This window comes from Pseudorca crassidens, chromosome 4 (genome assembly GCF_039906515.1).
Source record: "Pseudorca crassidens isolate mPseCra1 chromosome 4, mPseCra1.hap1, whole genome shotgun sequence".
Taxonomy (NCBI): domain Eukaryota; kingdom Metazoa; phylum Chordata; class Mammalia; order Artiodactyla; family Delphinidae; genus Pseudorca; species Pseudorca crassidens.
In genome coordinates this window covers 5716059-5731674 of record NC_090299.1, presented here as the reverse complement: position 1 = coordinate 5731674, position 15616 = coordinate 5716059, and the positions used below count along the sequence as shown (strand labels likewise).

At 38.9% G+C, this 15616-nt stretch overlaps 1 protein-coding gene across 1 annotated transcript in view; it reads right to left on the bottom strand.

The window, feature by feature from the left end:
• Positions 1-15616, bottom strand: part of SLC7A11 (solute carrier family 7 member 11) — a 91396-nt gene that overhangs the window by 23460 nt on the left and 52320 nt on the right. The window contains exons 7-8 of the mRNA XM_067735064.1: positions 2132-2255; positions 144-247 (exon numbers count right to left, since the gene is read on the bottom strand). Coding sequence (XP_067591165.1) covers positions 144-247; positions 2132-2255 — 228 coding nt within the window. The remainder of the gene's footprint in view (positions 1-143; positions 248-2131; positions 2256-15616) is intronic.

The window sequence follows — 15616 nt, the reverse complement described above, 5'->3', positions numbered from 1 at the left end:
ACTTGGAGAAAGATTTCAATCTTGCGTTTCCCTTTAAAAACAGCAGGTTTAGAGGCACTATTTCTTTTCTTTTTAAAGTTATCCTTATCACATCCCATCTCAGACACAGAAATGCATTTCTAGAAATGCTTGAACTCACTCACCTGGAGACAGCAAACACACCACCATTCATGGAACCAAAGCAGGAGAGGGCAACAAAGATTGGAACTGCTACTGAGAAATTTCCCAGGAGCCGCTCAGAAAAAGTCTAGTGAAAGACAGAAGGAAGCAAATTAATGCTCTGGCAGAAAGTGGAATAAAATGAAACAATTTAGGCCAAACTCGCTCTATGACTTTCTGTTTACCTGGTGATCTGTGTGTGTTTTATAATCCTTGTTTTGGGTTAGGGTCAGACTAACCTCTTAGAATAATAATCAAAGGCAGGTACCATGTCCCTGCTTGTTGCAGAATTATGGGCAATAGTCTAAACAAGCACCTTCCCTCTACTTCCAAAGAGCGATGATCCATTGATCAAATCTTTATCAACTATGATATCTATTGTCTCTGACTCTGGTAAATTAAAAAAACTCAGTACAGAAGTTCTCCTTTTAGAGACAGAAATCCTTCTGTAGAACACCTTCTCTCTCATCTGGAAAGCCACATTTTTATAGCGAAGTACAAAGGTACACTGAGAAGTGTTGCAGATACCTGTTTCATATACCAATCCCACTGTTATGACTTAAAAGCGTGGCAAAAAATAATTGAGGACTTAATCATGTATATTATGGATATGAACAGTTCTGAACATCTTTTGCCCAGAATAATCACATCAGCTGAATCTCTGTTTATGAAGTCCATCCCGCCCTCTCAGTTATCTGCCAATTCCTTCTGTAGTTTCCTATTAAAAGGCTAGAACACCAACACAAGTCCAAGGAAACCAAGCTACAGAAAATATAAAAGTTAAACAAAACTTCTGACCTTTCCTTTTGTTGCATGGCATGTGCAACATTGCAAATTTTCATGAAGGATGTATTTTCCAAAAAAAAAAAAAAAAATGTGGGATTCTTTACTTGTCCTTGATACAGCCGGTGCTATGTAATTAATGGACCACATTACGCTCAAAGACTTAAGTGCTGCCCTTTGTCTAGTAAGATGAGATGACGACCTGACATCAGGAAGCTCTTGCATTTGGTTGTCTGGTAGAAGTTACAGCAGTGGACAGAGTCTTTTTTAATACAGTGAACTCGTACATAGGTTCACATGAAATGAGATAATTTGTTCCCTGTGGATGTTTCTGATATGACCTAATAGTGACTATTTTAAAAGGAACTGACATCTAGTGATGGGAAGTTCTTTTTTTTTTCACCCTTCATTGTTACAAGGTCATGAATGAGTGCCCTCTTACTAGCTAAGTTTTTATACCAAAAAGTCTGTGTCACAGAATAGCAGTCCCATAACATGACCTTTGAAAGCAAAAGATGCCCCTGAAGTCAAATAAATTTTGGAAAATGCTGTAAAATTATGAGTATCCGCATCTCAGGGAGTTAAAATGCACATTAGCTTCTCTAATATTCTGAGAAGTACTATAGCAATGACATCTGTTTAACTTTGAATAACTCAGCATTTCCTCAAATTAATAATATCCTAGAACTTGTATTCAAAATGATATATATATACCAGGAAAAAAATGTTATGTGGTCCATTTGGAAATTCTAAAGTGGTACTTTGGGAAAAAGATTTTAAGTTAGCATTTGAAAAGCGTCTAAACAGGGAGGAGTACAGAATCAATTGCCATTTGCATACCCCAAAATGCATTCATTTAAACTCAGTAACTGCCCACCTGTCTTTAAAGACATGTTGGAAGAATCATGACTTCTATTCAACATGTATGTGTGGAAATATGTTTTCAAGCAGGCATATGTGGAAATGTTTTACATGAAATTAACAGTGCAGAGAAATCGTATAGGGGTGTAGCTGTATCAGTTAAATGGACTATGCTAAGGTATGTTCTAAATTTTTAAAATATTCATTATCATTCAGTTAAAAAAGAATTACTGGATTTCAAAACACTTTCTGCTGGAGGGAACTACTATAAAATTGCATCATTTCATTAACCTAAATTCAAACTGGCATTTTCCCAACTTAGACTTACCACTGCCACGGCCTCTGAAAGCAACAGCTCCTCGGCACTGATGGTCGTAAAGTAGGCCACATTTGTTAGCACGTAGCCAATGGTGACGACGGCCATGGATATACATATCGCAAGGGGGATGGTTCTGAAATGCACAAAGGAATCACTGATCAGTCATCTTTTGTTAGTCATTTCTCTGCAAGCAAAGAAGATAACAGGCTCATTCAAACAGAACAACATGGTATATGGCTAACTACAGGCTCTGCTGGGTGTGTCTAAACATTTCATCAGGGTGAAGTACCACATATTCCTTTGTAATTTAATAAAGTCCATCGGGGAGGTACATTTGTCTTGTCTACTGCCCTACCCCAGAACATGTGGGTCTGTCCGATCCTTGTGCTCCATAAATCCTACGGCAGGGTTTCACACACTTGAGCACGTATCACCCGGAAGGCTTGTTAAAACAGAGACTGATTGCTGAGCCCACCTCAGGAGTTTCTGATTCAGGCGGATTTGCATCTTTCGCAAGTTCCTGGGTAATTCTGATGCTGCTGGCCAGGGGACCACGCTTTGAGATCCACTGTCCTATATATATGCCTTTCAAATCCTGATTCACTTGCCTTGACACCTTTCTAATACTAGTTTCCCAAAAGATCTTTCGCATTCAGTGTCTTCCCCTTCAGTAATTCCCCTTGCCATCAAATACGTGTACACTTTTGGAAGCATGCCAGCAACATATATCTACCTTTCTAAATGACAGTAATAATAATTTTGTACATAACACAAAAAGCCCAGAAGTGTTCCCCATAACGCCTTTGCACTGCCCTGCTGTGAGTTCAAAGGGAGCTCAAGATCATGAGTATCTATTAAAGCAAGAGCACAGATAATCCCATGAAGTTAGAGGTGACATGCTGTGAAGTACATAGGACCGGACGGTGCTGACGCTACGTGGCATCAGGAAGCAGCCGGCGCAAACACAACGTTATGTCTTCATTTAATGCACTGGGAAAGCCAGGAAGTTACTGACCCTCATAATTTGACTCCATGTTACCGATACACATTACTTGCTTAACATAATCACCTCTTCAGACTGTTTCCAGTTCAAGCAACTTAAACCTTCGGCTCCCTGCACAAAGGCGGATGGGTTTGTGGGTTTTTTTTTTTTTTTAGCCATAGAGCTTATCAGCCTTCATGGGGCCTTAACCCTGCTGGGTACCACTAATGAAGACCTCCCTATAATTTCTTCCAAGATGAAAATACAGGTCCGGACCAGGATAAAAAAAAGGGCACAGCCTGCCTCACTTCCCAAGCTGGGTGTGTTGAGCACACTAAGTCCCAGCTCATTACGCTGAATTCTCTATCCCCTGTTGAGAACAGGCAAACCCAGCCAGCCAGCAAATGCCATTCATTATGCTGCTTGGAGCTCGACACTTCCCCTGGTCCCCAAAGCCTTAAGCCTTGATGGGGAAACACATTGACCTCTAAAATCCTGGCATCCTGCTAGAAAAGGAGCAGATGTTCCCCTTCCCCAGTGTGAAGAGGGTCCTGTGGAACTTTCTGTTCATGCCGTACCACGCACTGCTGCTTGTGATTGATAAAACGCTAAACGTAAGCAAAGGAGATCACTGGGCCAATTAAACACAGAGGGGTAAGTGGCATCAGGCATATTACAGATAAAGGCAGCTTTTCAACCACTCACTGTATTCTCAATATTTGAAACTCGAATCCTTCAGCTCTTATAACACGCCAAATGGGGTTTTGAGTTCTTTCTATGGAGGAGAGAAGCAGAGAGAAAGAGAGGGAGAAAGACACTCTCTAGAGATCTCCTCGCAAGAGTAGGATTAAGTAATGCAAAGGCTCTGCTAATAAAAAGTGAGGTGATTTACTGTTCAGTGCGGTGAAGTCACCTAATCTGTCCGGGACAGGTAGTACTGTCATGTCACATGACGCTGTCATAGAGCACAGAGGAGTCACTCTGAAATTTGACTGTGGCCCTGCCGGCATAGCATCTAGCCTCCCAGCCCAGCTCTTTCAAGGCAGCCTGTGTTTCCTGCCCGGAGATTGCGGTCTTTCTGAGGGAGGATTTCTAAACTGACTTTAGCAGAAGGGACCTTTAAAACATTTGAAACTTCCAGGTTAGTTTTCCTTTTGTTCTTCCTCAGCTTGTCAATAACAAAAAACAGCAGATGCTGCTACGTACCCACCCTTTTATTAGCTACTTTACATATTTGCCTCATTTTGTCCTTGGAAAATCCTGTGAGTTAGGAGCACAATTACCACTTTATATACGAGGAAATGAAGTCTTAGAGAGTTTAAAGAACTGTTCAAGGATACACAGCTGGTAAGTGGAAACCCAGAATTCAGCTGCGGATCCAGCTACCCTGAAGTCAAAGCATTTAAACCACTGAAGTGTATTCTCTCTCGTGCATGTGGGTCCTCAAACTCTTAACTATTACTTTTCAGAGAAATTATAATTATTGAATATAATGTTTATTGGAAAGCTCTTATCCAGGCTGTATTCCTCATGTATTCACTGAAAATACAGTTTTGTGTAGTATGAAGGAGGGGGAAAGACTTATTCCATGATTTTCATAATTTTTCTGTGTGATACGAACTATAATGTCAAGTGAACGTTTTCAAAAGTTTCAATATTTTGGAAATACTAGTTTATTTTGAATTTAAAAAACCACAGAGGCACACTGAATAAATTTCCCTAGACAACTGTTATAGAAAAGGAGGAAAAGGAAGCATACTTATCAGACAAAATGAAACAGATTATTAACAGTTTTACTATCAGACAAGTATAGATAGCCTATAGGTATAGCCTATAGATAGCCTATAGATAGATCAGCCTAGTATATAGATACTAGAGGAAAAAAAAATCAAAGGAGCTTAAAATATAGGATAAAAGAGAAAAGGGGTCTAACCTTGCAGCAATTCACAGCAAACCCAGTAATTCCACCCTAGGTAAAATTAAGCCATGGGAACTGGAGGATGTGGCCAGACAGCCCGTAGCTTCTGTCCTTAAGGTTCCATTTCACCTTAACAAAGGGAAGGAGAAGGGTTTGTGGCTGCCTTGGCATAAATAGCAATCATTTACACCGAGGAAATCAGTTGACTTGTTCAGAAGGGCTTGGCACTGTGTGGGTAACTCCTGGATTTCAAGCAGCAAAGCTTAAGGGCCACTGGGTGAGCTGATAAGAGCTATTAGGGCAAGCCAGGGCCATCTTTCTGGAGGCTTTAGATGCAGAGGGCAGATAAACACAGTTAGTAATCCAAGATTAAGGCAAATGGCACATGATAATAAAAGGAATCACAGGAACTGGTAGGCCACTGACATTTCAAAGCCCCTGTGTAATTGCGAGGTAGCCACCAATTCCAAGTGCAACAAAAGCATTGTCTTTAAGCTGAATAAAAGTGACTCACACCTATGAGTTGTCATCTTTCTCAAATGTTGTGTATATATTTTTTTATGATTAACAAGATACGAATGTATTGGGAAAAGTTACTTAATCCTTAAGAGCTTTTTGTCATTATAGTCTTTTCAATTATGTATTCATGAGAAATAAGCACTAAGTGAGAATCTGATATTTTTATTAATCGCAAATGGTTTTCAATCAAAAGGTCTTGGACGGTCTTCTTTCCTTGCAGGTTTATTTTAAATTGGCATCTGTAACCAGTCTATGTAACACATAGATAAATATTTGTTTATTGGAAATTATTAAATGGAAGTCTCTGGAACATCTGCTTAGAAGCACTCTCATTCTAAGGACAGAGCTCCCCAGGAATTTAAATGGCCCCAATAGTAACGGCAGGTAGCTTATATTTGTATAATCTACAAAGCACTGGCAAACGCATTTTATCTCCAAATATACACATTTCACTTCAAGTCCTTTGTGGAATAACATAGAATATGAACAAATGACAAAATCCACAACAACCCACTGAAATAGGAGGTAATACCACCATCTTCAAACAATGGAACCAAGGCTCAGAGAGGTTAAGTGACTGGCCAAGGTCACAAAAGTAGTAAGTGAGAAAGCTGGGTCTTGAATGCAGATCCTCCATCGCTAAGTCCCACATTGCTGAAATATCTTGTCCATGATATCATGGCTGTTTTGTGCCTACTTTAACTCTAGGTACAAAATTCCTAGGATCCTCACATGCTGAAAAAACATGTCCTCTATTTTATATACATGATACAAATATCAGAAGGCTGATGGTTACAACGTGACACATTTGAAGCCAAGTACATTTTACTATGCACTTAATAGTCATCACAAATAATCTTGCAAATGATGGAGCATGGGATGCATTTTTAATATACTTTGCAACTCCATGGTAGAGCATCAGCAATGATCATTGTTTCCAGTGCTTTATGTTGGCTAAAAAGACTCCTGCCATGAAAACAGAATGAGTAAACCTAGCTTCAGAGAGTTGAGGACACATGAAGGTCACAAGGATTTCTGAGATTCAGGCCATCCGAGTAATTCTGTAGTCACCTGTATTTAGGACATTCCTAAAATTGTTTTATAACTGGCACAAAATCTTCTGAGGTTTATGTGAATCAAAATAAGTTTCATACATTCCCCGGTGTGGATACATCCACTGGAGACCACAGAAACCATTGATCCTGGGGCATCTAAAATTGTCTTTGAGCCATGGGACTGGGCATGATGCCAGTTCTGCTAAAACCTTCTCTTGTGTGTTCTGGAATCTTCTAAGAGAAGTGCCTGATGCTTCACATTTTCTATTTAAAAATCATTAATGTTTTAACACATGTATTTTGCATTCAGGAAAAAAGAGGGAGGGGAGAAAAGAGGAATTAAGAAGGGCAAGAAAATGATGAACTTCTTAATATGTGAGATGCAAATAAAAAAGAAAACAGGGTTTTTCAAAGAACTTTAAAATTTTTTAGGAAACTGTTTATATATAATTGAAACAAAGCCATGATTCATCTCAACATAAAGTATTTAAAATTATAAATGAGTATGTCTTGATTCTGAGTATTTATTTTAGGATCATACCTATTTCACATTGTCTTTTTGTGTGTGTGTGGGTGCTTTGTGACCGCCTGGAGGGTGGGAGGGAGGGAGACGCAAGAGGGAAGAGATATGGGAACATATGTATATGTATAACTGATTCACTTTGTTATAAAGCAGAAACTAACACACCACTGTAAAGCAATTATACTCCAATAAAGATGTTAAAAAAAAAACCAAAGCATTTTCTTTATAATGACCCTGTAGAGACCTTGAAAGCTTTTCTCTAGATCTGACCCAGAAGTGACTCGAGTACCTCTTACTTCTCTCTTTTTGATCTACCAATTTATTTTTACAGGATTATTCAGTTTATTTTATTACCACTGCTGTTCATTTTATTGTACTCCTCAAACTTCAGTCATGTGTTACAATCCAAAAGATCAATACTAGTATATCTCAAAGAAAATCTATCTATATTTTTCACTCACGTGATTTTTTTCTTCCATACATTTTTACATAATTTCCCTGATTCTTGCTCATCTCAAACTTTCCAGAGAAACCCCCCACCCCCCGGCAAGCATGAAACTGTACTATCTGGCTATGTGATTTCTGATATTTCTATCAGGGACTGAATTACAAATAAGGGTCCTTGATTGTTTTCCAGACTTGAAACAATTAGATTACAGATGACCGGAACCCTGTGAACTGCCTTGTATGTTATCGGTGATTCTGCCCCCTTGTCATTTAGTGCTATCACTGTATCTCTAGTTGCACATTGTGAGTGGGGACCGGACTGTGAATAACAGTGTAAGAGAAATGCACTTGAAGAGACACGGCAAGTTGGGGGGGAAGGTGTGGGTTGTCACTGAAAGAAGAAAATGTAGCAAGAGGAAGAGTACATTCCATAAACCTATTTAGAAATATTCTTAAAGGTCCATGGTTCATGTTCTAACTTAATGACAATTTCTGGGCCAAGGCTGAACACAGTGATGTGACGAGCAGATTGTCACATAAAGGTACACAGTGATCCCACTGATTTCAAGCACTAAACACCTGCCCTCGGCTTCTTATGGTACCACGGCAAGACCACAGGTGTTTTCACTGAGACGCTTTAAATTTCAATACCACTGATGTCTAATCTAAATCTCACCATTCTCCATTGTCCACAGATGAAGAGCTCCATAAACAAAAAGAGAAGACAGAGGGACCTGTAGGGAGATGTAAGAAATGAACAGACACAGATTAAAAGACTGCAGCCTGAAGGAGGCTCATGGAAAAAACATACACAGAGGCATGAAGGAGACAGAAAACTGCAGCAAAACCACGCAGAAAAATGAACTGAGATGGAAACTTATAATTCAGAAACATAGGGTCATAAGCAATCAGAAGCATGAGTCTAAGCGTTTTTAGCCCTAATAATACTTTATTTTTTTATCCAACTAGCAGAATAAATTCCTGCCTAAATAAAATTATTCAGCAAAATGGAGCTTGGGGGTAAATTTTCATTTGCTTGAATTTCATACCAATAAAAAATCTGCATTGTCTGCATCTCATTTGTTCTCATTTCTCAAGATTTAGAGTGTGTCGTCCGGATATATTACAGTTATCCATATTTATCATGGATGAACGTAAAGAAATTAGTAGGCAAGTTTGAGTGCACAAACATAGAAACAAAATTGGTTTTTGATAAAATGTTAGCAAGTAAATAACTAAGAAAACAAAATATTTTAATAACAATAAATTACATTTCATACTAATGTTCAGCTCTTATTTTTTTTTTTTTTTTTTTTTTTAGTACGCAGGCCTCTCACTGTTGTGGCCTCTCCCGTTGCGGAGCACAGGCTCCAGACTTGCAGGCTCAGTGGCCATGGCTCACGGGCCTAGCCGCTCCGCGGCATGTGGGATCTTCCCGCACCGGGACACGAACCCGTGTCCCCTGCATCGGCAGGCGGACTCTGAACCACTGCGCCATCAGGGAAGCCCCAGCTCTTATTTTTGTTATATTATTTTTATAGTATACTTTTTAAAATGTTATTTCCCTCAGGATTTTGTCTAAAGTACTCTAAGGTGATGCAATATCTCAGTGAACCTTTTTTTTTTTTTTTTTATAACTGAGTTCCTGAGATTCAGATATGCATGGCTGAGAGAATGAAGTACTCACCACCGTTTTGTACTCCTCTTTCCAAAGTATCAGTCATTCCTGAGAAGAAGCTACCCAGATAGACCACATTTTCCAGACTCTCTGGTACCTAGGTGGGAGTGTGACTCATCCTTATGTGTCAACTGATGTGAGTTTTAGGCCAAGGTGGTTAAGAAGTGGGCTGCCTTGTCTGCCCCCAACCCTTTCTCTAGTTGTATAGAGGATCTATAGAGAGGCAAAGCCACAATGTGGAAGGAATCTGGGCCACAGAATCAACATGAGGAAGAAAGTCTACCGCTCGGCCAGGGACACCAACTGTAACATGATCTAAAAACTAAACTTTCGATTGTTTAAAGCCATTGAAAATTTGTGGTTTGCTTGTTGGAGCAGCTGGCACTACCCTAACTAATAAAAGAATGAAGGGCCTCATTATATCAAGACTTTTTGTAGATCCCAGTGAATTAGTTTTTATGAGACAAATTGGGTCCTCATTAATTTTTATCTCATATTTTTTTGTTTCGTAAGAGACCAGTATATGATATAAAGTCTTTAAAATAATGTCCCAAATGAGATCCAACTGAAACACTTACATTGGCTAAAGTTAGAACAGTGAAAATTCTATTATTCCAACTTCCCAGAAACAGAGCAAACACAGACCCCATTGTTCACTATTTTGAAATATAAAATCTCCTGCACATTTGACAACTGCCTCCGATCCAACAAAGATCAAAGTATAATCGCCTCTTGTTTTGGCCAAAGATACATAATAAAACAATGCAATGTTAAATAAATATACTCTTATGCTAAGTACAAGGCAAGGTAAAATAAACATACCCACTTTGGTATAATAAGTGGGAATTAGAGTCAAAATTCCCTCTGGTCATAAACACGTGTCTTAGAAGGAACTGATAACACTTCTCCTACTATAAACCCATAAATCAAATCCAGTCACATTTCTGACCAGCTGCACAATAAGAAATGGAACAGGTACATATGGAGACATTCAACCCTGACAAATGAACTACTGAAAACTGCCTTCAATATCTGTGACCAACAATGACAAGTCTAATTATTAGAAACCATTTTACTTTGACATCTGGTAGTCAAGGAGACACCAGGGTAATATGGGAATCAGAATAGAAGATGGACAATTGATAAGATTAGAGGCTAACCTGTCCTCACTCACTTCAACCAGATCAGTCCTCTCTTCCTTGTTTTATGTATTGATATACAACTGAAGGGATCCAGCGCTTTCAAACAGTTTTAACATCACTCCACTAGATGCTACAAGTCAAATTACGTCTTTAAATACTTTTTTGGGACTCAATGCTGGCTTCCTAAACTACGGTTTTCAAACTCTATGAATTGGTTTCATAACATGCCTATCTACGAATGATTATAGAGGTATGTATGTATGTATATATATATTTGATCCTACAAAGTTGAAAATAATTTTTCACTGCAACAAATCCTATTTATAGGTAATTGAGGGAAACATTTATAGTAGGAAAGGTATAAGGTTGATAGGGGAGCCAACAGCTATGGCCTGGCTTTAATCAAAGTGGTAAATCCGCATGGCTGGGCCCCAGAGAACATGACACAGCAGCTAATGGAGCTGCAGAGAAAGGTGAAGATGAGAAGAAATTGAATGGATGGGTTAAATACCTTTCCAGTTGAGAGAGATGATAGGTCATTGTCAAGAAAGTGATGATTTTGACTCCTGCTTGGAACAGTTGACAGCTCCCTGCAAAGGTCACAGAGGCCCCCAGAATGGCAGAACCTCCTGTAAGTTCCCCTCTCCTCTCCTTGGGCTGTCCATTTACAAAGATTCATATTCCCAGCAGAAACGGAAATTTCATTATCTTTCATCTTTCAGCTCAAAAGTTAAACTTTTCAAAAATTAAGCTTTGTGCTTTATTTTATATTTGCTAATGCCTTTTCTTAGACTACAAGGATTCGTAGGCAAATTTCTCCCCAAGGATACTTTAGCAAAGTCAAACACAACATGCAATGGTTGAGGGACTACCTGCCCCAGAAAGAGAAGTGGTCCCCGCATTCACCCACCCTGTAATTTCCCTTCTCTTTCATATTTTCCCTCAGCCCCATCCCCAAATTCCTATAACCAAGAAAAAAATGTATATGTACCATCCCAAGTGTAAGTTTTCCTTATGCAACATCTTGTCTCTGATGTTTGCCTTCAGTGTTCATTTTGATTTCATAGAATTATGAACATTCTCTGGACTCCAATCTGAAAGCTGGGTCCAGTCATCTTCCAGTCACTGGCAGGAACCCAGGAGATCACTGGACCTCTCCAGGCATAAACTTCCTCCTTAGTTAAAGAGGGTGCTGAATTAATGAAATCTAACGTCCATTTCTCTTGGAAGTTCATTATTCAATCACTTTAACAAATAAAGCTGATTTTTAAAGATTGTTTAACAATACCTTGAAAACTTAGTTCAGTCCTTGCTCGTGTAACAGAGCATCCTACGGAAGTGCCTGAGTCTGTCCTGTTCTGTCGCTCAGAGGAAAAAAACAGGACACAGATTTCACTAACTCTTCTCCTGGGTCTTGAGGTTATGATCCTATCCTCAATCACGAATACCAGTCCATCACAGTACCTTCATAGTATCAGTCTGGCTGATAGCAGTGATCATTACAGAAGAGCATATAAAGGAAGAGTGGTGAGGGACCTTCAAAACGGCAGAGGAGTAAGACATGCAGATCAGCTTCCTCCCCACAGATACAGCAGAAATACATCTACGTGTGGAACAACTCCTGCAGAACACCTACTGAACGCTGGCAGAAGACTTCAGACTTCCCGAAAGCTTCCCAAGAAACTCCCCACATACCTGGCCGTGTGGCTGACAGGGTCGTGGTGCTCCGGTCAGGTGTCAGGCCTGTGCCTCGGAGGTGGGAGAGCTGAGTTGAGGACATTGGTCCACCAGAGACCTCCTGGCTCCACATAATATCGAACGGTGAAAGCTCTCCCAGAGACCTCCATCTCAACGCTAAGACCCAGCTCCACTCAACGACTAGCAAGCTACAGTGCTGGACACCCTATGCCAAACAACTAGCAAGACAGGAACACAGCCCCAACCATTAGCAGAGAGGCTGCCTAAAATCATAATAAGGTCACAGGCGCCCAAAAACACACCACGGGACGCAGTCCTGCCCACCAGAAAGATGAGATCCAGCCTCACCCACCAGAACACAGGCACTATTCCCCTCGACCAGGAAGCCTACACAACCCACTGAACCAACCTTAGCCACTGGGGGCAGATACCAAAAACAACAGGAACTACGAACCTGCAGCCTGTGAAAAGGAGACCCCAAACACAGTAAGTTAAGCAAAAGGAGAAGACAGAAAAACATACAGCAGATGAAAGAGCAAGGTAAAAACCCACCAGACCAAACAAATGAAGAGGAAATAGGCAGTCTACCTGAAAAAGAATTCAGAGTAATGATAGTAAAGATGATCCAAAATCTTGGAAATAGAATGGAGAAAACACAAGAAACATTTAACAAGGACCTAGAAGAACTAAAGAGCAAACAAACAATGATGAAAAACACAATAGATGAAATTAAAAATTCTCTAGAAGGAATCAATAGCAGAATAACTGAGATAGAAGAACGGATAAGTGACCTGGAAGATAAAATGGTGGAAATAACTGTCGGGGAGCAGAATAAAGAAAAAAGAATGAAAAGAATTGAGGACAGTCTCAGAGACCTCCGGGACAACATTAAACACACCAACATTCAAATTATAGGGGTCCCAGAAGAAGAAGAGAAAAAGAAAGAGACTGAGAAAATATTTGAAGAGATTATAGTTGAAAACTTCCCTAATATGGGGAAGGAAATAGTTAATCAAGTCCAGGAAGCACAGAGAGTCCCATACAGGATAAATCCAAGGAGAAATACGCCAAGACACATATTAATCAAACTATCAAAAATTAAACACAAAGAAAAAATATTAAAAGCAGCAAGGGACAAACAACAAATAACATATAAGGGAATCCCCATAAGGTTAACAGCTGATCTTTTAGCAGAAACTCTACAAGTTAGAAGAGAATGGCAGGACATATTTAAAGTAATGAAAGGGAAAAACCTACAAAAAAGATTACTCTACCCAGAAAGGATCTCATTCATATTCAATGGAGAAATTAAAACCTTTACAGATAAGCAAAACCTAAGAGAATTCAACACCACCAAACCAGCTTTACAACAAACACTAAAGGAACTTCTCTAGGCAGGAAACACAAGAGAAGGAAAAGACTTACAATAACAAAAACCAAACAATTATGAAAATGGTAATAGGAACATACATATCGATAATTATCTTAAATGTAAATGGATTAAATGTTCCAACCAAAAGACACAGACTGGCTGAATGGATACAAAAACAAGACCTGTATATATGCTGTCTACAAGAGACCCACTTCAGACTTAGGGACACATACAGACTGAAAAGGAGGGGATGGAAAAAGATATTCCATGCAAATGGAAATCAAAAGAAAGCTAAAGGAATAATTCTCATATCAGACAAAATAGACTTTAAAATAAAGACTACTACAAGAGACAAAGAAGGACACTACATAATGATCAAGGGATCCATCCAAGAAGATATAATAATTGCAACTATTTATGCACCCAACATAGGAGCACCTCAATACATAAGACAAATGCTAACAGCCATAAAAGGGGAAATCGACAGTAACACAATCATAGTAGGGGACTTTAACACCCCACTTTCACCAATGGACAGATCACCCGAAATGAAAAGTAAATAAGGAAAGACAAGCTTTAAATGATACATTAAACAAGATGGACTTAATTGATATTTATAGGACATTCCATCCAAACACAACAGAATACATTTCTTCTCAAGCACTCATGGAACATTCTCCAGGATAGATCATATCTTGTGTCACATTTCAAGCCTTGGTAAATTTAAGAAAATTGACATCATATAAAGTATCTTTTCTGAACACAATGTTATGAGACTAGATATCAATTACAGGAAAAAATGTGTAAAAAACAGAAACACATGGAGGCTAAACAATACACTACTTAATAACCAAGAGATCACTGAAGAAATCAAAGAGGAAATCAAAAAATACCTAGAAACAAATAACAAGGAAAACAAAGCGACCCAAAACCTATGGGATGTAGCAAAAGCAGTTCTAAGAGGGAAGTTTATAGCAATACAATCCTACCTCAAGAAACAAGAAACATCTCAAATAAACAACCTAACCTTACACCTAAAGCAATTAGAGAAAGAAGAACAAAAGAATCCCAAAGTTAGGAGAAGGAAAAAAATCATAAAGATCAGATCAGAAATAAATGAAAAAGAAATGAAGGAAACAATAACAAAGATCAATAAAACTAAAAGCTGGTTCTTTGAGAAGACAAACTAAATTGATAAACCATTAGCCACACTCATCAAGAAGGAAAGGGAGAGGACTCAAATCAATAGAATTAGAAATGAAAAAGGAGAAGTAACAACTGACACTACAGAAATACAAAGGACACTGAGAGACTACTACAAGCAACTATATGCCAATAAAATGGACAAACTGTAAGAAATGCAAAAGTTCTTAAAAAGCATAACCTTCCAAGACTGAACCAGGAAGAAATAGAAAATATAAACAGACCAATCACAAGCACTGAAATTGAGACTGTGATTAAAAATCTTCCAACAAACAAAAGCTGAGGACCAGATGGCTTCACAGGCAAATTCTGTCAAACATTTAGAGAACAGCTAACACCTATCCTTCTCAGACTCTTCCAAAATATAGCAGAGGGAGGAACACTCCCAAACTCATTCTATGAGGCCACCATCATACTGATACCAAAACCAGACAAAGATGTCACAAAGAAAGAGAACTACAGGCCAATATCACTGATGAACATAGATGCAAATATCCTCAGCAAAATACTAGCAAACAGAATCCAACAGCATATTAAAGGGATCATACACCATGATCAAGTGGGGTTTATCCCAGGAATGCAAAGATTCTTCAATATACGCAAATTAATCAATGTGATAAACCATATTAACAAACTGAAGGAGAAAAACCATATGATCACCTTAATAGATGCGGAGAAAGCTTTCGACAAAATTCAACACCCGTTTATGATAAAAACCCTCCATAAAGTAGACACAGAGGGAACTTACCTCAACACAATAAAGGCCATATATGACAAACCCACAGCAACATCGTTCTCAATGGTGAAAAACTGAAACCATTTCCTCTAGGATCAGGAACAAGACAAGGTTGTCTACTCTCACCACTATTATTCAACATAGTTTTGGAAGTTTTAGCCACAGCAATCAGAGAAGAAAAAGAAATAAAAGGAATCTAAACTAAAAAAGAAGAAGTAAAA